Here is a 23,490-nt window from a genome sequence, read left to right as displayed (position 1 = left end):
AGATCTTAATATTATATAATTTTGTGATTATTTCTTCTGTTTGTGTGTGTAACATTTACATTAATACAAAACTAACTTTGTTAATTATAACTATTATTAATGTTCAGTATATTTTTATCATATTTATTTTTAAATATTTATATTTAAAAATTATTCATTATCCATTATTTATATTTGAAATAAATAGAATTAATTTAAATTTAAATATGAGCAGGAGTTAAATGCAAATGACGAATTAAAAAAATAGTCCTATATTTTAATCAATCTCTGATGGCCTAGGTTTCTGCATATCCAACGGCTTCATTTTTGGTTGGTATATATATATATTTCTTAAAATATCCCTAATAAAATAAATTCTAGGGAATATTGTTTCACAAATTTTACTAACCTGTAATTTAATATAAGATTACACTATTCTACACCGGAGCATTACAAATGAGAACGACATATAAACAAAGATATTTATTTTAAAATAGAAAAACGCAACGCGCAAAGATATGATTGATCAGAAATACTTCATACTAATATTCTCACATTTTTATCAAGCTATAAATGAAATATTTTATTAAATTATTGAAATATTTATGTACTCTTTGCATATATTTTCATGTACTTTAAAGTGCAACAGTGCAGACTATAATCAAATTGAGTCATTGAACGAAGTAAACCGTTCCCGCCTTTACATGACAAGAGTTCAGCTTCTTATTTTGTGTGTCTTTTACGTGTTATAATCATAAACATGAGTAAAATAAATCGAAAATCGTTTTCAACACCTTCAGCAGCGAAGAAGCCCAAATTTAGGTAACCATTCGTCTCGCTATTGAATCTAATGCTTGTTAACCTCTATGCTTCTGTCCCCATTGTACTTATAACTCTATTTAATAATTTATCATAATACTCTTACGTTTATTAATACTTGTTTAAATGTCATTTAATTGAATGAATATGCTTGTTTTATATCTATTTATCTAAATCTGATAATTTAGTCTTATTTAAAAGATATGTTTTTATTTCTGTATATGTATAATAAATATGTATAATAAATCTAATTAAATATTTGTTTTTATTATTTTACGCTTATAATAAATTTTTATTAACCAGTATTGATTTGTATTTAACTACTATTTGAAAAATTGCATGATATTAAATATCTACAATATTATATTTTTCTTATGTGATATAATAAATTAAAAAATTTGCATATTAATCTTATCAAACAGAGATGAAGATGAGGAGAAACCTAGCTCATTTGAGGCAGAACTAGCCACTATGGATCTTGCAGATGAAGATTTTTTAGATGAAACACTGTTAATAGGAGAAGTATGTCTTTCTCTCTAAATCATATTTTTATTAATCTAAAATCAATTTTTTGTTTAAATAAATATATAATTTGTAATTTGAATTTTTTATATTATGTGTAATTGTATACATATTTATTATTTATTAATAATTCTATTTTATATAGGGACCTGAACAAGAAAATACATCTGTGAAATGGAGTAGGGCTCCTCCACCACCTTTGAATCCAAAAATTGATACACTGGCATTTCAACAAATCGAAATTGATCATTATATAGGTAACAATGTATTTTTAATACATATGTGTGTATGTGTGTGTGTGTGTGTGTGTGTATGTTTATTATTAAAAAAATAACAAAGCAACTCTGTCAATTAAAAATATATCAGTATTGCAAAATTTATGATTGCATATAGGTAAATCTCTTTCTGGAATGCCAGGTAGTAAAGTAGGACCTGTACCGATAATGAGAATGTTTGGCGTTACGGAAAAAGGAAATTCTGTCTGTTGTTATGTCCATGGCTTTTGTCCCTATCTGTTTGTATCAGCACCATCAAATTTTACGAACAATCATTGCAGGCTATTTAAAGTATGTTTATTTTAACAAAAAACTTTTTTGTTGATCTAAGAAATAATTAACATTAGAATCTTTTGAATATAGGAAGCTCTTAATCAAGCTGTAAAGAAGGATATGAAGTCAAATCCAGATAACATACAAGATGCTATCCTAGCAGTCGAATTAGTCTACAAACAATCGATGTATGGATATGGAGGAAATGATAAGTTGCCATTTTTAAAAATTACAGTAGCAGTCCCAAAATTGATAGCACCTTGTAAAAGATTATTAGAACAAGACACAGTGTATACTGCATTTAATCACCACTATAGAGCATTTGAAAGTAACATCGATTTTGATATCAGGTAGTGTAGACATAATATAATATTTATTATTTCTATATGTTACGTTTTTATCGAAATTACAACGTTAATTTTATATTTGATCATTAAATGAAAGGTTCATGGTTGATACATCAGTAGTTGGCTGTTCTTGGATTGAATTACCACCAGGAAGCTGGAAATTACGTGGTCGGCATGGACACATGTTAGAATTAACTACAAGATGTCAATTGGAAGTGGATGTTGCATGGGATGGTTTTATAGCTCATGCACCAGAAGGAGAATGGTCAAAAATAGCTCCATTCAGAATTCTCAGTTTCGATATCGAATGCGCTGGACGCGAAGGTAATTATTACTTTTTCTTCTTTAATTTTAATACTTTTTATTACATGAATTTAATTACCAATCTTTTCTGCAGGTATCTTTCCGGAAGCAAAACATGATCCTGTGATACAAATTGCTAACATGGTCATAAGACAGGGCGAGTCAGAACCGTTTTTAAGAAATATTTTCACTCTCGATACTTGCGCGCCTATCGTTGGTTGCCAAGTTCTGAGTTTTGAAAAAGAAAACTTAATGTTAGAGGTAAGTTAATTAAATCGTAGAAAAAATATCCAGGTATTAATAATCTATATTAATGATATTATTTTCTTTTGCAAGAAATGGGCTGATTTCGTGCGACAATTAGATCCTGACATTTTTACGGGATATAACATAAACAATTTTGACTTTCCATATTTAATTAATCGCGCGCAACATCTCAATGTTAAAAACTTTAATTTCCTCGGTCGAATAAAAAATATAAAATCTGTAATCAAGGATCATGTACTGCAAAGTAAACAGCTGGGTCGCCGTGAGAACAAATCAATTAATTTTGAAGGAAGAGTCCCATTCGATTTATTGCTAGTAAGAAAATTTCTATAAAATATAAACATGGTGCTTCTCTCTCTCTTTCTTTCTTTATATATACATATATATCTCAGTTTTAATAAAAACACATATATGTGCTTTCAGGTATTGGTCCGAGATTATAAACTGAGATCTTATACTCTAAATGCTGTATCATATCATTTTCTTCAAGAACAAAAAGAAGATGTTCAGCACAAGGATATTACAGGATTACAAAACGGAAATGCACAGACACGTCGACGTCTCGCTGTATACTGTTTGAAGGATGCATACTTACCACTTAGATTATTAGACAAATTAATGTGTATTATTATCTATATGGAAATGGCAAGAGTTACAGGAGTATCCATTTCTAGCTTATTGACTCGTGGGCAACAAATAAAAGTTGTTTCTCAACTCTTACGTAAGGTAATACATTGATATAATTACGGAAAGAGAAATATTTGTAACATTGGCAGTTAAGTGTATTTATTGATGTCAGACTAGGGAAAAGGATTACTTGATGCCAGTACATCAGGGTCATGGTACCGACGAACAATTCGAAGGAGCGACTGTCATTGAACCTAAGCGTGGCTACTACAATGATCCGATAGCTACTTTAGATTTCAGTTCTTTATATCCTAGCATTATTATGGCACACAACTTATGTTACACAACATTATTAACCGTTGCTAAAAAGAAGGAACTCAATATTCAAGAGGACCAAATTACCACAACTCCTAGTAAATCGTTATTTATTAAGAATGCAATGAGGAAAGGAATTCTTCCGGAGATTTTGGAAAACCTATTGGCGGCTAGAAAAAAAGCAAAAGCAGAGTTAAAGGAAGAAACGGATCCTTTGAAGCAAAAAGTACTCGATGGCAGGCAATACGCCTTGAAAGTGTCGGCGAATTCCGTATATGGATTCACAGGTGCGCAGATGGGAAAATTACCATGCTTGGAAATATCTGCTGTAAGTTCTCGATATTCTCAAAACATATTTAACAAAAAGAACATTGTAAAGTATATATATCATATAAAGTACCAAATATTTGTAATAAATGTAATATCATAAATTGCAGAGCGTTACAGCTTATGGACGTACTATGATAGAGCAAACAAAGCAAGAAGTGGAGGATCACTTTCGAATGGAAAATGGATATAAAAACGACGCAGTAGTCATATATGGTGACACTGATTCCGTCATGGTTAAGTTTGGCGTGAAAGATATAGAAGATGCAATGAAACTCGGTAAAGAAGCGGCTGATTACGTGACATCTAAATTCATCAAGCCTATAAAGCTGGAGTTTGAGAAAGTGTATTTTCCGTATCTTTTAATCAACAAAAAACGTTATGCTGGTCTGTATTTTACGAAACCTGATAAATATGATAAAATGGATTGTAAAGGTCTCGAAACGGTGCGCCGAGATAATTGTCCATTGGTAGCGAATATGATGAATACTTGTTTGCAAATATTGCTTATTGAAAGGTACATTACTTTTTCTTTTACGCTTTATCCAAGTCGTCGTATTTATATATTATAGATAAAAAGTAATAAATAATATATAATATTATACACAGGAATCCACATGCTGCTGTGGATTATGCCAAACAAGTCATTAGCGATCTTCTGTGTAATCGTATCGATCTATCTCAATTAGTCATCACGAAGGAACTGACAAAGACAGATTATGCGGCGAAACAAGCGCACGTTGAACTGGCGACGAAGATGAAGAAACGAGATGCTGGAAATGCACCGAAACTCGGTGACCGAGTGGCATACGTGTTCACAAGCGCAGCTAAAGGCACACCGGCATACCAAAAGGCAGAAGATCCCGTATACGCACTGCATAATAGTATCCCGATAGATACGAACTATTATCTGGAGAATCAATTGGCGAAACCTCTTGTACGTATCTTTGAACCTATCCTCGGCGACAAGGCTGAGTCGCTTCTCCTGAAAGGAGATCATACGCGTACAAGATGCATCGCTACCTCGCAAGTTGGAGCGCTTGCGGCTTTCACACGTAAAAAAGAGACATGTTTAGGCTGTAAGGCTGTTTTACCACCAGACAGAGAAGGCAAGGCAGTATGTAAGCATTGTGAACCTCAAGAGGCTGAACTGTTTCACAACGAGTTGCAGGCTCAACATAAACTAGAAGAAAAGTTTTCTAGATTGTGGGCGGAATGCCAAAGATGTCAAGGGAGTCTCCATCAAGAAGTTATATGCTCTAAGTTAGTTGTATTAATTAATATGGAATACTCTTTCTAAATACGGATATGTATATATATATATTAATACTGAATCAATATTTACACATAGAAAAGTAAATATGAATAATATTCCAAAATAGTTACTTTCAAATATATTTTCAGCCGTGACTGCCCGATATTTTACATGAGGGTGAAATCTCGACTAGACATGGATGCGAAAATCAAACGAATTAAAAGGTTTGGCGCAGTGGAATGGTAGTGAAAAGAGCGATCACATGTTGTATAGGTAGGTTCATTTTATAAAAGCTATTACTTACTACAAACGAAATTACCATTATTTATACATAATAAATTTAATTCGAATATATATTACGAATTATTATAAAATATTTGTTTTTTCATAAATATTAAAATTTTATAGGAAGAATAAACACATATTAAAAATCATATATTAAAAATTATCAACCAATCTATTATTTAATTTTAATTACTACTAATCGATAAAAATGATCTCAGCTTATATATATGTATATATCACGAATATAAAAATTATCTCTCAGTTAAATTAGAATTTAATTCAAAATGAAACCTCTATTATATACTATAAATCATTTCTAAACATAATTTTTTCACGGCACAGAATTAATTTTATTTCGTTTATATTGTGTAACAATTTTTATAAATGCTAGTACGATGTTGCACTTGTATCCTATAATACTTTGAGATTTATTTTAAATTTGTTTTACTCATATTATTGTAAAAAAAAGTATTTTATATAATTTAAGATACATGAAGACAATAATATATGATGCATATATACGATTTAAATGGAGTATTCTTGTTTTACGAGTTTAAATTTTTTCGAAAATTTATTCTCGTGTTTGCTTGGTAATCGAGTTGTATATTTGATAGCAATATACTCATATTCCCATTACAAACAATTAATAATTCCATAAGTATTAAATTTAATTACCGTTAATATTAAATGAATAGCGACAATTATTTTAACCAAATTATTTAATAATGTTACGCGTAGTAGCGTAACAATAGCATGAGATACTTATTAGTGCAAAAGATTCTAAGTTGAAAAGATTTTCTAAGTTTATTATCTTAAATATAGAAAGATAAAATGATCCCCTTATTGTTACGTGTTTCAACCGTTATGAAAAAAGTACTGCAATTCTTCGAATGTTCTTGCTCTGTAAATTATAAAGGAAATATTTAAAATACAATAATTACAATAAATAAACAAAATATCACGTGCCCGGCAACAACCTGACGACACGTTTAGAGCGACAGTCGTGTGACTAGTCCCCTTGTAAGGCTCAAATATAAATAACTCTGACATAATATTGATCATTTTCTACTCTGCAGTGCATTCGACAACCAGTCCATGGCTTGGTCAAGCCCTTCGCCTTTTGTCGCGGAAGTTTTAAATATTTGGAAGGTTCTGTTTTTAAGAGCGTCCAATCCGAGTGCTTGATGGACCTCCGCAACACTAAGGCATCCTGCCATATCCTGTTTATTCGCCAGTACCACCAAGATCGCGCCTTGTAACTCTTCTTCCTGTTTAAATATAAGATACGTTCAAAATTACATATTTAAAAAAAAACAATCGTTAATATTAATGTAAAACAATAAAGTATGTAAAACAAAAAAATTTTTTTTTATAAAAAAAGTAGTACGCGTAATTATTAATTTAAAAATGAATATTACTTGTAACATGAGAATTAATTCATCCTTTGATATGCCTATTCTATCTCTGTCTGCCGAATCTACCACATAAATTATCGCGTCTGTATTGGAATAGTAACACCTCCAGTATGGTCTGAAAGTATAAATATATTTTATGAACTCTACAATGACATACCAGTGCTGCTTAAAATTTGTAATTCAGGACAACTTAACATGTATCAACATTTACACCTATACTTTGTTTTTTTTTTCTTAATGGAGATTGAAAAAAGAAGATATAGATGTAAATAGCCATACAATATTACAAATCTTGGTTAGCATTGATATATGCATATGTGTTCTTGAAATTTAGGATAAAAAAAATAGTTTGATATAAAACTAACTTTTACATATACATGAGCTACATACCGTATACTCGTTTGACCGCCGAGATCCCAAACTTGAAACTTTAAATTCTTGTAAGTAACTTGTTCTACATTGAATCCTATGGTTGGTATTGTAGTTACTACTTCGCCGACCTGTAACCTAATAAGCAAGCAATTAAAAAACTTTGCTTATAGCAATTTCTAGTTGAAATTCTATATAAATAAATGTATATATATATTTCTTTCTCATCATCATAGAATTAAGTAGTACATTTGGATAATCATATTATAGAATTATAAAATATAAATTATATATATTATTAATGATATTCATAATATGTACAATTCTATAGTAAATAGAATATAAATTATGTTTAAAATAATGCCAAAGAGATGACTTCAAGATATAAAGATGAAAAAGCTCCAAGTATAAAAAAAACTTCCAAAAAAATTGATTATAATTAGATGCACCATGTAAACACAGATGACAGCTAGTCATCAAGGTAACAAGACTGTCATGCAAACCTATACAAAATCGTGGTTTTGCCGGCGCCGTCCAGGCCTAAGATCAAGATCCGCATCTCACGACTACCGAGCAGGTTACGGAAGTAGCTGAGCAACCCACCTGTAAGAAGATATCGTCAGAATCTCGCGTGCGAAACCGTGAGGAAAATCATCTCGATAGTCGGAGTAGCGTGCGATATACAGTCCTTTTTTTTAAAGGAATAAATCCGTGACATAGAGCGAAAAATCGCGCGTTGTTGACTCACCCATGCTGACGTATCGTTAACTCCGAGTCATACAGGACCGTCCGATGTTTATTGTCAAACTTGATAACCATAAATATGTCCAAATAACCGGGCCGCGTCAACCCTCCCTCGCTGTACTGCATCCACAATATACGACCTAGTTCAGTTTCAGTCTGCTCGCGATCAGGCCCGCCAACGTGCCACGCGAAAAATTGAATTTCGAAAGTCACTAAATTGAAATTCAACCGGATCGTCGCGCAGAATCAGCGTTCGGTAATTATACTTTTTTTTTAAACAAATTAGTGCGTTCCCAAATTCATAAAAAAAAAATTGTTTTAACCTTTCGTTAATTCAGATACACCTTTCAACAATTTTGGCTCTCCCTCGCAAACGAAACGCGAACATACTGGAGTGTACCCATTTTGGCATACTAGAGTACCTATAGGTACTCTACTCTAGGCATACGACGTATGGGCTACTGGGCTGCGTTCCGTTTCACGCATATGCGCGTATTCCTCTATAGTATACGTGACGTTTACTATATAAAATGCGCGCATACTGAAACGGAACGCAGCCAGCCTGTTTGACCGAAAAGTAACGAGACGCATGCGCATAACATCGAAATGCATGTAGAAAACACTTAGAACATCTAAGAGAAAACATGGCCAGGGAGAAACCTGAGAGAGGACATGACGACCTAAAACCTGTAACCGCAAAATGCTGCCGCGCACTACTGCCCTCTGAAGAAGTGGATGTGAACTACATGCAAGATCCACTATTCTGAGGATAACGCATATACTTTTCAAGACTGATGGTAAGTAGATATTCGCGGTTCGTATAATCGTATTCGCGCTACATAAAATGTGGATCAGAATAAATATTCTTCTCTGCAATTATATGTATGTTTACTTACATGCGCGTGATGTTTATTATCAAGCTTAAGTATTAACATTAAAGTTGTATATTACACCCATTTTTTTTTTACAAATATGTTAAAATATATCGCGCGTGTTTATATTTTAAATAAGTTATATACATATATACATATGTATATATGATCCCGGCAATTGATTGCTTTAATGTACTTTAATCTTGTACGCGAGTCAGCACAGCCACACTGTGGATCGAATTTATCGACGTAAACGATGAGCAAAATATCGGATTCTGGATATTCTTAGAGCAAATAATTCTAGAAACATTTTGAGACCAAAATAATCCCGGCAATTGATTGCTTTAATGTACTTTACTCTTGTACGCGAGTCAGCGCAGCCACACTGTGGGTCGAATTTTTTGACATAAACGGTGAATGAAAAAAGTCGAGAATAGAGCAAAAAATTAGCAAAAAAATAGCCCTTCAAGAATATGTACTTGTTTTTTTATTTGCTGCTATTTTTCTTTGTAGCTGTGGCACAGCGAATAGTGGATCTTGCATGTAGTTTACATCCACTTCTTCAGAGGGCAGTAGTGCGCGGCAGCATTTTGCGGTTACTGGTTTTAGGCCGTCATGTCCTCTCTCAGGGCCACCATGGACCACAGTATGATGTGACATGGCGATGTGGCGATTGTAGGGCTATGACAGATTTGCTAACCTGAATAGTCGTCAACTTTAACGCTTAATATCTCTGTTTGGAGGGCAGAGCGGCACTTTTTATTGCCAGATTCGTTCGTTTCGTGCAAAAACGCGTCGAATAAGTGTATTTTTATCTAAATTTGAACTGAACGGAGTATTCTATACCTTTACCAACCGTCATGCATACGTTCCTCACACGAGGCAACGCTATTTTAGCTTACACCTTGAGTGTTTCGGCCTTTCTCACATTTTGCTGTTTTATCTCAACAATATTTTACGATTACCAAGCGAACGTTACGTTAAATACAGTTAAAGTTGTTGTGTAAGTATTGAATGTAAACATATAAATATGTGCCATAAAATTTATCGTACACAGTCCATTTCATTTCAATTAAATCACATTTATGTTTTTGTCAAAAGGATCCATATTGTATTTGTAAGTTGTACTGTAAAAAAAAACAAATTTTTCTACATTGTGTTTAAATACGTAAATATTAAGAAACTAATGTATCAAAGTTTAATACAGATTACATATAATTTTGCATATTTGCAATTGCTGTAGTAAATTTACTTTATTTTACAGAAAAAATGTACCAGATTACAGTGCATCTAGAGAAAAAAACGACCTGGGTTACGTGACTTTTGATTTACGAACTGATATCCTTTTCATACAGTAAAATATACAAATGTCTCTATGTTATTAATTATTTTATTTATATGAATGCATCTAAATTTTCTAGTTTTGAATTGTCTTATATAATTTACAAAAAAATAGCTGAGCATTGGTATAGATAATTACTTATATCCTCATTTAGATTTCTAACTTTATAAGAAAAGATTAAAGTACCATGAATGAAGATATCTTCTTTCATTCTATAAAATAACATATTTTATACACTGAGAACTACATATATATTTGACTTTCACTAACTCTTCTTTCTAATTATTATATTTTGAATTCATGTGTTTTAAATTATATTTACCTTACCAAGTTTTTACATCTTACTCCATTGTTCAATTGGAATGTTAAGCAATTATTCTTATTCCTTTATGCAGAATATGAGTCAGAAAATAATCAACTTAATCAGGTATGCCTTTATTTAATTAGGTTTATTAATTTACAATAATGTATTCTCTCTCTCTTTTATTCTTAAAATCAGTTTTTTTTAATGAAATTGTAATACGTATTGACAGGTTGTACTATGGGACAAAATAGTTCTTCGTGAAGATAATGCTGTACTAGACTTTAAAAATATGAATACGAAATATTACTTTTGGGATGATGGCAAAGGCCTCAGGTAAAATAAAGTTGATTGATTATTATGGCAGCAAAGCTTTTCTGTAATTATTATTAATCTTATATATACAGCAGATACATTTTTTGCTTTTCATTTTTGCAGAGGAAATAAGAATGTAACGTTAACATTGTCCTGGAACATTATTCCAACCGCTGGATGGCTACCTACGATTCATACTACTGCTCCTCATATTTTTGCATTCCCGTCTGAATACACAACGTTACGTGTATAATTTAAATGTAAATGTGTTATATATGATTTTGTAAGACTCTTATTTAAATTGCATAAAATTCACATGTACAATAAACACAATGTTTGTTTCTTCACGGTCATTTCTATATTATATTCAACATCATATTTGCTCGATTCGCTTTTGTGTGTGTGTGTGTGTGTTATCATCTATACACATTTGTTTAAAATGAATTATCAAATTTTAAATATTGTGCCTATTAAATATATATATATATACTTAGAAATTTTTAATTAATTTATATTTTACAAAATATTAAAATTGTCTTTCTGCTTGAATTCTTATACTTCTTTTCGCATATTTGTGCGTCACTTAATTTGATATAATCGATATTTCATTTTCAATTATATTACTATTTTACACATCTGTAAATAAGTGTTAAACTTTATTTTTACTATTCTCTGGAGTTTCTGATATTGTAGTATCTTTCTTTTCTTCATCTGTACTTGTAGATTCATCATCATCATCATCATCGTCTTCGTCATCCTCATCATCTTCGTCTTCGTCTTCATCATCGTCATAATCGTCATCTTCATCTTCATTGTCATTGGAATAGCTAACAGTTCCATAACAAGACTCTTGATTTCCTGCTGCATAAAGAAAATTTTTCTCAAAGATATAAAAAATAAATATATATAAATATTTCAAATTTTTTAAAATTTGGAATGCTCATTTCTACTAACGCAGATTATTTTTAATTTCGATTTGAATTATTCTTTATCTTTCTCTAATACTAATTAAAAAAAAATAAAAAGTTTAAAGTTAATTTACATTGATAGAAATAAATCTAAATTTTTATTAAAAATAAAAAACCATTTTTGATTTACCATAATTATATCCGTTTTCATCGTCAGATTCAGATGGACCACCTTATATATATATATATATAATATTATATAAATGCTTACTGGACATGCTTAGATCTTTAGTCTGTGATGTCTCATAGCTGCACTTTGGACAAGGGATAGGCTTATTCTTTTCATATTTAAAACCTTTTCTACGAACGTGATCTTCACAATAGCATGTCTTACACCTAAGACAAGAGTATTGTCCCAAACGATTACATGATTGACCTGTAAATTTTAATTTGTGTTAAAATACAATTTTTTTTTTTTTTTTTAAACTAAATAAGAATGTAATGTGTCCCTTATGTATATCGTCTATTACATTTGAAATTTTCTGCTTCCAATACTTGGCACGATGCTTGATGCTCAAATTGATCATCTTCACATAAAAAGCAATCACAGAATGAACACTTGAATATCCTTCCTCCATGATCCCAAACGCCTCTCTCGCATTCCTGACAAACGGCATCCATCAGTGGACAGATACAAGCATGACTGGTAAGACAGCGTCTTCCATGACATACCCAAGCTTCACAGTGATCACATATGGCTCCCTAAAATACTTCATTTATGATAGCAAATCCTAATAAACATTTAAAGAAACTCTATAATGTAACAGACGCAGATTTACTTGCCACCATTCCCAATCCTGTGGTGAAGATCCCAGGATGACGCACCACACAGTCTCCTGTCTTTAGCATGCATTTAATCTTGCCACAGTGCGCACATATGGGCAATCGCTGTACACTCTGACAGAAATAACAAAAGGCACGACTCTTTTGCTTTTTATTACACTTGTCGCATTCCTATGAGAAATAAAATAATATTAGAATCATGAAGTATTCTTGAATCACTTTAAGAGTTGTTTCTTGTTACTGGACTGTACATACAGAAACTTCACTCAGCTATACTCAGGTATAATTTTATATTCTTATTTAATATTTAGGCTATACTTCAAAATATCCTCTCTGGGGAAAATTTTATTTAATACAATATAAAGTTTGTTTATACTATGGCTAAATTAGTATACACTCGGAGTTTAAAGTGAAATAGGATATTTGATTTGACAAGAGCGAGAAAGAAAGTTTTAACACTATTATATTTTATAAAATTTTTGGAGAGAATGTTTTGAAATGTAGCCTTGGTGAACAACAAAGATAAAATGATAATAATTGAATTCATGAACACACCCCTATATTAGATTGTAACTTTCACTTTCGTTCAATTTTGAGTATATATTTAATTAATAATCTAATATGTCACTTTACAACTATACTATATATATATATATTGTTTATAGTTCAACTATAAACAATAATTATGGTCGAAAAATACTCACCATCACAGAATTACAAGGAAATTTGGCCAGATCAATCTGCTCCTTGGCAGCTCTGATTTCCTTCTGCCGGAGTTTCTGTTTCTCTGCCTTCTTCCTCTGTCCAGTTTTCTTCTTCGGCATTTTGTTCTGTAAATGGGACGTGTACTGCAACAAATGCGACTTTCCGGCTTTTAGGATTACAAGGCGTGCGTATAATTACGCGAAGTCGTGAGAGTTGCAACAGGTTATGGTTTTTAATGCACACTACAGAGACCAGAATATGAACATCACTACGAGAGTCGAGTGATCGATACAATTTTTGAACCGCGTGACAGCTGTTTGACCAGAAGGGTTATTTTTTAGAGTATCTGATACTTAAGGTACAAAGTTATTTAACATTTTAATTAATTATTTAATAAGGTACAAAATTATTTAACATTTCAATTAATGGATTGAGATACTATGAATATAAATAAATAAATTTGTGTTTTTAGAACTGATTTGTTAAATGGAAGCGCTGAATGATGACAAAAAAGACCGTCAAACATCATTAAATGACAATGGAAGATCTAAATCTCCATATACAGTTGAATTCCTGTTACAGCTGGATAACACATTATTATGTAATATAGAACCTGATAATGGATTACATGCTTCAGTAAATTCTTGTCAACCCTTCCAAGAGCTCAATGAGGCGACACAAGGTTCTAGAACGTTAGTACAAAACGTTGCAACCAATGCAACAACCAGTTCCAAAATATCATTTAGCGTGTCCCCCAACATGAATGAATGGCAGGACAAAACCTTGATGAATCAAATATTTGCTCAATTCGATTCACAGAATGAGGAAGAAATTATTTCTTCAGAGAGTTGCAATAACATAAGTAATTATGATATATTTGATACATTTTACAAAGAGGATACAAGGTTTGAATTAGACAATGTAGATCAAAATGTGGAGGAAGCAAATCAATTGCATAAAAATGTATCACACCAAGAATTAATGAGTGCATCATGTTTGCATATCACAAACTTTGGTGATGATACTTTAGAAAATGATCATTTTAAAAAGGATAATAATTCACCAATTTTAAAAACTAAATCTAGATCCTTAAATAAATGTAAAATCTTAAAAAAAAAACTATGTTTTTCTAATAATGTATCAATATTAAAAGAAACGAAAAATGAAACGAATTTGACAAATTATTCTTCGTTTTATGGTTTATCAGACAATGTAAAAAAATTAATAAAAGAAGTCAAGGGAATTCGTGAGTTATATCGTAAGTTTGCAATAATATATATGTTGAGTTTGTTAGAAATAAGAATGATTTTTAATGTTAATTGTTTTATACAGATTGGCAAGATGAATGCTTAAAATTGGCTATTAAAAGTAAGAAGAATTTAATTTATGCTCTGCCAACAAGTGGCGGTAAAACTTTAGTTGCAGAAATATTAATGCTCAGGGAGATTATATGTAACAAAAAAAATGCCATTTTTATACTTCCATATGTGGCTTTGGTACAGGAAAAGGCATGCCACTTTGAAAAATATATTTAAAAAAGCATTTGTGTAATCTAGTATATTAATCGAGCTCATAAATTTATATATGCAGGTTCAATCAATGGCTATACTAGCATTAAAATTAGGTTTTTTAATTGAAGAATATGCTAATACAAAAGGACGTTATCCACCAATTAAACGGCGAAGGAAAAACAGCCTTTACATATGTACCATAGAGAAAGCACTAGGGCTTGTAAATAGTTTAATAGAAACGAAACGCTTAACCGAGGTAAGCTGAAATATATATTAATAATTAATTATCAAAGTCACATATTATATAGCTTGTATTGTTATAACTCCAAAAAAATTTTTAGATTGGTATTATAGTTGTTGACGAATTACATCTGCTTGGAGAATCTGGGGGAAGAGGGGCCACATTAGAAGGGCTTCTTACAAAGATAATGTTTTTTAGTGGTATTTAAATGAAGTTATTTAAGAATTTAATTGTGTGTCAAAACTTACAATTAGCCGAAAATGAGCGAATTTATTAAAATATTTATAATTTCATTGATTGACATCTTTAATGAATTTTTGTTTACTTTTGTTATTTTCATCAAGTTGTGTGATATACAATTAAATTATTCGTTTTTTAATAAAATATCTATTTTTTTAATAGATATAATACGCTTGATTGGGATGAGCGCAACCATAGGTAATTTAAAAGAAATTGCGCAATTTCTTAATGCAGATACATACTCTCAAAACTTTCGACCAGTGAAAATAACAGAATATGTAAAATGTGGAAATGATATGTGGGTAGTTAACTTGAATAATGAAGAATTATTAGTAGATATGATCACCAACGATTACAAGGTAATATAGTCAAGTTTTATTTTACACAAGATCTTATAAAAGATAATGTCAACTAATATAATTTTATTATAAGTATTCAGATGATATAGCAATACTGGATCCAGACAGAATTGGAGGTTTGATAATGGAAGTAATACCAAATGATTCCTGCCTTATATTCTGCTCAAGTCGTAAAAATTGTGAGAATCTGGCTTTATTATTAGCAAAAATTTTGTCTAAGTAAGATTTTATCATGTTTATTTTAAATTTTTCTTAGTAAATTGTATTAACTCAAGTAGTAAGGTGACGTTTTAATGCTGTCTTATTGACGTTAAAGACATCACTTTGTAAGTTGGAATACAATATATAAATAACATTACAAATATCTAAATGTTATTATTTTAGGAATTTATATAATAATAAAGTAAACGAAAAGATGACCCTGTTAAACGCGCTTAAGACTGAAGAAGGATTATGTCCCATTTTGCAAAAAACTATCAAATTTGGCATAGCTTACCATCATTCTGGTCTTACGTCCGAAGAACGGCGCTTAATAGAAGATGCCTTTAGAGAAAGTACTCTATGTGTAATATGTTGTACGTCGACTTTAGCGGCTGGTGTCAACTTACCAGCAAGGAGGGTAATTAAATCATTAATATAATAATAATAATGTATGGTTAATATTATTACATGTGTTAACAATATTGCTTTTTATTAGGTAATACTACGTAGTCCTTATGTTGGTAATCAGTTTTTAAATTTAAGTAGATATAAACAAATGATTGGTCGAGCAGGTCGCGCTGGTATGGGAATTTTAGGAGAAAGTATACTTATTTGTAAAAAGTCCGAGATCAGTAAAGTAAGAATTTATAAAATAGACCAAAGTATATATGATTAATCATTTTAAAAATTAAAGAATAATTTACATTACAGGTAAAAGATCTTTTGACTTCTCAAATGGACGACTCGCTGAGTAGTTTATACATAGAAAACGACAAGGGATTGAACAATCTGATTCTAAGTGCAATACAATTAAACATAGCATCAACTAGGTCTAAATTGCATAAATTGACAATTTCAACATTACTCAATATTCAACAAAATAGAATAGGCATTAATTTAAAAGCAATAACAGATGAGACAATAACAGCATTATTAAAATGTGGCGTAATAAAAGTAAAGAGCAAAAATAGTAATACTGGTAATCCTAATGTAACTGTTGTTATTCCATCTCAAGCGTCAACATGTAAGAAGAATTTACCAGTTAAAGAGGGAGTAAAGACGGTCATGTTTACAAGTGAAACTGAGTTTCAGCTTTGTGATTTGGGACAAGCTGCAATGAAAGGTAACAACAAGTTTTATTTATTTTTGATATATTTAAACATGTACTTCATAATAGATTCATTGCAGGGCCGGTTGATTTAAAAACTGCATACACATTATATGAGGATCTAAAAATAGCTCAGAGGCATTTAATATTAATTGATGATCTGCATCTTCTGTATCTTGTCACACCATATGATAATATATCTCAAATCACTCCTATCGGCAGTATTTACTATGATGTGGTAATATTATATATCTGTGTTTTTATATATCAATATAAGTAATGTCATAAATGTTTTATCAATTGATGTAAGTAATGTCATAAACATGTTATAATATTGTTCAAGATAATGGAGTTGACTGAAAATCAAATGCAAGTTGCTAGACTTCTTGGAATAACAGAAGCTATGGCCAATAAAATACGTGATGGTATAATACCTAAGGTCAGTTTATTATCAGATTAAGTGAAATTATACTTAAACGCACTGTTTTATTTAGAAAAGAAAATTTTATTTTATATAGTTTGTCGAGAAGAGAGTAATTCACAGATTTTATGTGACACTAATAGTACATGAATTGTGGAATCATCATACAATTTATTCTGTTGCTGAGAAATATCAAGTTAATAAAGGTATTATACAAGGTCTTTTAAATGCAGTTTCAATGTTCGCATTTTCTGTAGTCAGATTTTGTCAGGTAAATAAATGAGTTATTAGCCTAATGAGTATTAACATAATAGAAAAATTCAAAAAATATATATCAATCTTTTATTTTATAGGAATTACCTGAGTTTTGGGCATTTACTGAAATATTAAGTACATTTAGTAAAAAACTATCTTATTGTTGTCCATTAGAATTAGAAAAATTAATGGAACTTCCATCAGTTAAAATAGTAAGTTAGTTATTGTTGATACATTGCGTTCAAATATTTAAAAAACAAATAATGGATCTATAAATATACAACTATTTTATCATTTTTTTAATCTTAGGGTAGAGCTCGTCAATTGTACAAAGCCGGTTATAAAACTTTACAGTCTATAGCGAAAGCTGATCCTAAAGAAATAAAGGAAAATATTCCATATTTAAGTAATAAATTAGTCTTGCAAATTATAGCTGCTGCGAAAGTAAGTCATATACTTTATCTATAATCTATATTAAAATATCTACTTTCACATTCTTCTTAATCATAGTAAATTACAGCTTTTAATATTGCAAAGAGCAGAAGATTTAAAAGATGAGTATGAAGACATTTTGGATGGTATAGATATAAGTCAAATAGATGTATGTAAATAAGATAAAATTGTTCTATATGTAATAAGGCTGCGTTTGGCTTGGCTGTAAGCTTCTACCTTCTTTCTGCATATAAGTGATAAGGATAGACAGAAGCTTATAATACGTCTAAACGCAACCAAATTATTCCTAAATGAGATTTATAAGTTTTCATAAATTTTTGAATATTTTTATTAGTTAGATTAAATTATAAAATTCGGTACGTTAACCGGTATGACTGGTAATGTACAGATACTCATATGACATGAGCATCCGTATGATTGTGACTCGTGTAATTTGGATACTCAAATAACATAATTATTCTATTAAAAGTATTAATTTTTATTTTTAAATGTAAATAAAGTTTATTAAACTTTTTTTTTCAAAACTTAGATATTTCATAATGATAAAAGATACTTGACACAGTAGTGTATATGTATGAAAATATATTGTACAATACGATTTTTAATGTAATATTAAGAAATAAGAGAAATTATTTTTTATAAATTATATACGTTTTTATTATTAAGAGCGAGCATGGCAGAGCAGATAGTGCACTAGTTTGCTATGCTAGAGATCCCAGGTTCAATTCCCAATAGAAACCAAAATATTTTCATGCGCTCGTGTCTCTTCTCGGAATGGCAACCCACCGAGAGTATCTTTGCCAAGAGAACTTCTCTAACAACAATTTTCGTCGTTCGGAATCGACGTTAAACTGTAGGTTCCATATGACTGTGTACAACCAGTGTGCGCACCACAGGTATATGAGAGAAGTCACTACGCTCGGTTACAAGCTACAAGATTGACGAGAGAGATGTACGTTTTATAATATAATATATAAGAAACAAAAATATTAGATAAATTATCTTTTATTTGTTATAACAGTAAAATTTGTGTCCAATGGAGCAATGTGTTTTAAAGAATAGCATATTGTTTAAGCAGGCACATAGAGTAATTATCCAAACAATGTTTGATATAAACTTATTACTTTGAAGTAATGGTAATATCAACAAAGTATGGAACAGAAGAACTTTTATAAAGAATTTCATATAGAATTTTTATTTTATGTAAAAAATAAAATATTCTGAGAACGTTTCATTATCATTTAAATATTCTGTAAACTTTCTTCTACTATTTTAGAATATGCGGAACATTTGGAATATAAATTGAACATTTTATAAATATTTAGCGTTATCTAGAAAATTACTATGAAAAATAAAAATGTTACAGATAATGGCTTCTTGCAAAGAGTTATTTTTTTACACCGATCACTTGTATCTCTTATGTTCTGGAAAACTATGGGACCTACAGTTTAATGTCGATTCAAACGACGAAAATTTTTGTTAGAGAAGTTCTCTTGGCAAAGATACTCTCGGTGGTGGGTTGCCATTCTGAGAGGAGACAGGAGCGCATGAAAATATTTTGGTTTGAATCGAATCTGGGATCTCTAGCATAGCAAACTAGTAGTGCGCTATCTGCTCTGCCATGCTCGCTCTCAATGTACAGTGGTATAGTTTCACAAATAGCTTTTGACTGTAACCAAAGATAGTTTAATATACTCACAAAAAGGATATTATTTAAAGAGAATATTAACGATTGATAGCGTATATTTGATAAAATAATACATTCGTATAACTTATTTTTTAAACATTTCCTGACAAAGAAAAAAGAAATAAAGGAATGACATTACAATAAATAAAATAAATAAATATATACTGATGATATTCGCGATATGCTAAAACATATTATAAACTATGACTTTTCGATTGCCACACACATGCTCTATTAATTCGTACAAGGAAAATGTTTATGAAAAAAGCCTTATTTGTAGAAAATGAACATTAATTACTAATTTTATACAATGACTACGTTTTGTTCTAATATAAACAACCGATGTATCTTACGTGGGATAAACGTAGAAAATTAAGGATTAGAATCATCAAATATTGCAAGCATATAGATTGAATCACAAAAAGTCAATCAATAATTACTCAAACAATTATAAAAGTAGACTTACATATGATCATGAATTTGATTGGAAGAATATTCAGATATTTGATGTAGAGTTTCAAATAAACGATTAATTTTTGAAAATGAATTTTTGAAATTTTTAAAGTAATGTATATTACTTAAAATTATTGAATGTCTTTTTTGGTATACATAATTTTGAGAAATATACTAAAGTCTATCTTATTATTTATAAATAAATTGTTAATTACCAGCAGGAAACGACCATCAATTAGACGTCAAATCAGTGTTAATATCGATATTAATTCGTGTATTAATCAGTGTTGTATCGATATTAATTCGATGAGTTGTTTCTCTCGGTAGAGATGTTTACTTTTTAAAAATAAAGTTTCTTTAAAACATATTTTCTTTGTACGAATACTTTTTGCACACACTGTACATTTAATTTCTTACACTAATAACGCATTATATATCCGTGTTTGTACGCGCGCAATATGTAAATCGCAATATGTAATTGTAGTGCATAAGTTCCAGTAACAAAATCGATTAGCGAGTTGATTCCCTACAGTGACATCACATCTTACATGAAAGAATTACCAGAATTATCACAGCTTCTTTTCTGTTGTGAAGCAGATTAAATACAAGCACCTTATTCTATTTCCTGAACATGCATATGCACTACCATGCATATGAACTGCAGTGCAGCTACCGTGAGACATTTATCATTCGAAGATTCTTGAATCGTCACTCGTAAATCAAAGCTTTAATATTATCATATGCTCTTTATTAAGCTATTTTCTTTTTATTTTTGTTTAGCAAATTAGAGCTAGATATTCGAATATTAGACATTCTTTAATATTATTTTTGCAAGAAATATTATGATATCAATATTCTAATTGTTCAAAAAAAGTAACTAACATAACAACGCATTTTTAAAGAAAAACAAAAGCTGCCAAATCTCGAATACGAACTCGATTCGCCGGAGCAATCGATTAATTTTTCGGATTTTCAAAAATTCATAACTTGAAAACAAATCCGCATGTTGATAAATGCCACGACATACATATTTTTTTTACCTCAAGAATAAAAAAAATTTACATCGGAAAATTCGAACATTTCTGAGGTTCCCCTTGTAAGTAATATATATATTTTGGTAATATCTATAAATATTAATACAATATTTTTCATATTTTTTAATATGAAAATATATCAAAAATTCTATGAAGATTAATAGAACATTGATTTATAAAAAAGAAATTTTAGTAAGGTATTAACGTTTCAATGTTCCATGTACCATACATATTTAATATTTTCAGTTCTCTCTATATTATATTTTGAAAGTTTTACATATTTAAAAACCACATTGCATATACAAAACTTTAAGATAATAATCATATAAATAATTTGAAAAATTATTAAATAATAATTTACGTTATTTATCAAATACACATTTAAATTGATATTGACATAGAAATAATTTCTCCTTACAAAATACGAACTAATCACATAAAATAACTTACATGTTATATATTACTATATTAGTACCTATGACATATATATAATTTACTAAGTAGCAAATATAAATACACAGAAACAGAGATAATGCGACTAGTATCAAAAATGCGTAATAACGTAAATACATACGATGCGCAATTGGAAGCTCTTAAATTTCGACTGATATGAAAAAAGGAATTTCATAATAAATACATATATGTATAACTAATATTAGATCTAAAATAGAAATCTGTCCCATCAATTTAAACTTTCATTTCATAAATCTACGCACGCCCATTTCAATTTAAATATATATTATATATATTAGTTTATATAGTGTGTCCCAGATCTATGGGATTACCTCTCGTGAGTAAGTACAGCAGACCAAATTGAGTCGAGAAGTCTGCTATTGTTACTGTATAATTATTCTTTATTATTCTTTATATTTGATAGAATTTTAAATATGTGCTACTACGCAACAAGTGACTTTTGTCATTTCTGTTGATTTTAGATCTTTTTATCATTCAGTGTTGATTAATGTTCCTGCTAAATACGTATAAATAATTTTTCAAAACAGATTTTACATGTATAATTAATAGAATTTTTTCAAATTCGCGTGCACAGCACGTGAACTATAGACGAAATATTAAACTATTGCACAAAAAGAAAGAAATAGAGATTGTACAAAAACGTAAAATAAGTATTAATATTTTTCTTATATACTTTTTAAGGTATAGCAAGAATCAATCGTTCTTTTCATAGTTTTTAAGTTATTTTAGATTTGCTAAAGTTTCAAATCTCTCATTGTTAATATGAATGTACAGAGTGTCTCAAATTTAAATAGCCAAACATTAGGAGCGCATAAGGGATCGATGAACCAAGAAAAAGTTCTTTCAAAACGAAGCAAAAGTGAGCATGTCTTTAAGGACTTTTTTCCCTAGTTTAATGTTTCCTTACATGCTCCCAACGTTTAGTCATTTAAATACACCCTGTATATGTATAATATATCTTTTTCTATCTTTTTAGGCCCATAAATTTTATATTTAAATTTTATATTTAGACATTAAGTTTTTGTGTGTACTACCCTGTAAATGTAGATTTATCGAAAGAATTGATACACCAATGAAATATACCTAAAGGTACAGAAAATTTATCTTGAAAATTTTTTGCAAAGACTGTTTGGATTTTTTAAAAGGGCAGTGAATTTAACAAGTATGAACACGTTGGCACATTGTAATAGAAACCTTTGTTACGCGTTTCGTCCATGTAAGGACTTCAGAAAAATGCATTTTGATCCTCGTAGATGTATACTGTGCGAATATAGAGTGCATACATATTTGTTGAAAACGTCAATATATACTCTGGTAAACATTTAATAATTACTCCAGCAATATATTGTAACGACAATTTCATTTGGATTTGGTAAATACTGTTAAATTTACTTTCAGTTTCATTTGCATCTATTATACCTATCACTACAACAGTTTATAATTTGCCTAACTGGTATTTCGTTTGGACCTAATGCAATGGGTGAGTTTAAGATGGCAAAGTGGTTAGGCATGTTCGCCGAGAGAATGAGCATGATTGGTTTTTATCTGTGTTATCAAATCAATTATGTTTAATTGTTCGGCAAGCAGACCTAGCTGCTTTGCTGATTTAAACTCACCCAATTCTAATCATCCTAATCATAGCAAG

The 23,490-nt window shown here is 30.2% G+C and overlaps 5 protein-coding genes across 6 annotated transcripts; 3 read left to right on the top strand and 2 right to left on the bottom strand.

The window, feature by feature from the left end:
• The first annotated feature begins 728 nt into the window (after positions 1 to 728).
• On the top strand, positions 729 to 6,747 carry PolD1 (DNA polymerase delta 1, catalytic subunit). 2 transcript variants are annotated; one of them, XM_018542993.1, is made up of 14 exons: positions 729 to 801; positions 1,221 to 1,320; positions 1,466 to 1,577; positions 1,714 to 1,886; positions 1,959 to 2,218; positions 2,313 to 2,539; positions 2,613 to 2,779; positions 2,855 to 3,100; positions 3,209 to 3,511; positions 3,585 to 4,055; positions 4,165 to 4,571; positions 4,664 to 5,317; positions 5,459 to 5,582; positions 6,671 to 6,747. In XM_018542993.1, the coding sequence occupies exons 1-13, from the start codon at positions 740 to 742 to the stop codon at positions 5,553 to 5,555; spliced, it is 3,279 nt and encodes a 1,092-aa protein (XP_018398495.1). In that variant the 5' UTR covers positions 729 to 739; the 3' UTR covers positions 5,556 to 5,582; positions 6,671 to 6,747. The 2 variants fall into 2 exon arrangements, with proteins under 2 accessions (XP_018398495.1, XP_018398496.1); XM_018542994.1 differs by lacking the exons at positions 729 to 801; positions 1,221 to 1,320; positions 1,714 to 1,886 and having other exon boundaries at positions 1,536 to 1,577.
• Positions 6,369 to 8,246, bottom strand: Arl1 (ADP ribosylation factor-like 1). Its single transcript, XM_018542995.1, has 5 exons — positions 8,127 to 8,246; positions 7,882 to 7,981; positions 7,400 to 7,516; positions 7,013 to 7,124; positions 6,369 to 6,862 (listed from the first exon to the last, which is right to left on the bottom strand). The coding sequence occupies exons 1-5, from the start codon at positions 8,128 to 8,130 to the stop codon at positions 6,653 to 6,655; spliced, it is 543 nt and encodes a 180-aa protein (XP_018398497.1). The 5' UTR covers positions 8,131 to 8,246; the 3' UTR covers positions 6,369 to 6,652.
• A 1,407-nt stretch (positions 8,247 to 9,653) lies between these two features.
• Spase22-23 (Signal peptidase complex subunit Spase22-23) lies at positions 9,654 to 11,379 on the top strand. The gene is made up of 5 exons (XM_018543064.1): positions 9,654 to 9,997; positions 10,259 to 10,332; positions 10,675 to 10,763; positions 10,870 to 10,973; positions 11,076 to 11,379. The coding sequence occupies exons 1-5, from the start codon at positions 9,855 to 9,857 to the stop codon at positions 11,203 to 11,205; spliced, it is 540 nt and encodes a 179-aa protein (XP_018398566.1). The 5' UTR covers positions 9,654 to 9,854; the 3' UTR covers positions 11,206 to 11,379.
• Positions 11,380 to 11,445: 66 nt separating this feature from the next.
• Noa36 (zinc finger protein 330 homolog Noa36) lies at positions 11,446 to 13,709 on the bottom strand. The gene is given in 5 exon segments (XM_018543113.1): positions 11,446 to 11,813; positions 12,051 to 12,296; positions 12,391 to 12,622; positions 12,704 to 12,874; positions 13,408 to 13,709. Coding segments are annotated over 5 exon segments (981 nt in total). The 5' UTR covers positions 13,528 to 13,709; the 3' UTR covers positions 11,446 to 11,601.
• On the top strand, positions 13,699 to 18,357 carry mus301 (mutagen-sensitive 301). Its single transcript, XM_018542988.1, has 16 exons — positions 13,699 to 13,766; positions 13,881 to 14,666; positions 14,741 to 14,916; positions 14,999 to 15,175; positions 15,261 to 15,360; positions 15,563 to 15,759; positions 15,833 to 15,978; positions 16,144 to 16,378; positions 16,457 to 16,597; positions 16,672 to 17,083; positions 17,149 to 17,306; positions 17,412 to 17,507; positions 17,587 to 17,760; positions 17,843 to 17,956; positions 18,054 to 18,188; positions 18,265 to 18,357. Exons 2-16 carry the CDS (start codon positions 13,895 to 13,897, stop codon positions 18,355 to 18,357), a joined length of 3,126 nt encoding a protein of 1,041 aa, XP_018398490.1. The 5' UTR covers positions 13,699 to 13,766; positions 13,881 to 13,894.
• Positions 18,358 to 23,490: the final 5,133 nt, after the last annotated feature.

The sequence above is a fragment of the Cyphomyrmex costatus genome, unplaced genomic scaffold (assembly GCF_001594065.2).
Source record: "Cyphomyrmex costatus isolate MS0001 unplaced genomic scaffold, Ccosl1.0 scaffold36, whole genome shotgun sequence".
NCBI lineage: Eukaryota > Metazoa > Arthropoda > Insecta > Hymenoptera > Formicidae > Cyphomyrmex > Cyphomyrmex costatus.
This window is presented reverse-complemented; position numbering and strand designations above follow the sequence as displayed.

What these genes read in the sequence shown, in the direction of transcription:
- PolD1 (XM_018542993.1), top strand. Translation starts at nt 740, where the DNA reads ATGAGTAAAATAAATCGAAAATCGTTTTCAACACCTTCAGCAGCGAAG. An exon ending in AAACACTGTTAATAGGAGAA is followed by an intron (nt 1,321 to 1,465) that starts GTATGTCTTTCT and finishes TATTTTATATAG; the next exon opens with GGACCTGAACAAGAAAATAC. An exon ending in CAAATATTGCTTATTGAAAG is followed by an intron (nt 4,572 to 4,663) that starts GTACATTACTTT and finishes TATTATACACAG; the next exon opens with GAATCCACATGCTGCTGTGG.
- Arl1 (XM_018542995.1), bottom strand. An exon ending in AAAACCACGATTTTGTATAG is followed by an intron (nt 7,517 to 7,881) that starts GTTTGCATGACA and finishes CTTGCTTATTAG; the next exon opens with GTTACAGGTCGGCGAAGTAG. An exon ending in AATTAATTCTCATGTTACAA is followed by an intron (nt 6,863 to 7,012) that starts GTAATATTCATT and finishes ATATTTAAACAG; the next exon opens with GAAGAAGAGTTACAAGGCGC.
- Spase22-23 (XM_018543064.1), top strand. Translation starts at nt 9,855, where the DNA reads ATGCATACGTTCCTCACACGAGGCAACGCTATTTTAGCTTACACCTTG. An exon ending in AAAATAATCAACTTAATCAG is followed by an intron (nt 10,764 to 10,869) that starts GTATGCCTTTAT and finishes ACGTATTGACAG; the next exon opens with GTTGTACTATGGGACAAAAT. An exon ending in GATGATGGCAAAGGCCTCAG is followed by an intron (nt 10,974 to 11,075) that starts GTAAAATAAAGT and finishes TCATTTTTGCAG; the next exon opens with AGGAAATAAGAATGTAACGT.
- mus301 (XM_018542988.1), top strand. Translation starts at nt 13,895, where the DNA reads ATGGAAGCGCTGAATGATGACAAAAAAGACCGTCAAACATCATTAAAT. An exon ending in AAAGATAATGTTTTTTAGTG is followed by an intron (nt 15,361 to 15,562) that starts GTATTTAAATGA and finishes TTTTTTTAATAG; the next exon opens with ATATAATACGCTTGATTGGG. An exon ending in TGATCACCAACGATTACAAG is followed by an intron (nt 15,760 to 15,832) that starts GTAATATAGTCA and finishes TTTTATTATAAG; the next exon opens with TATTCAGATGATATAGCAAT.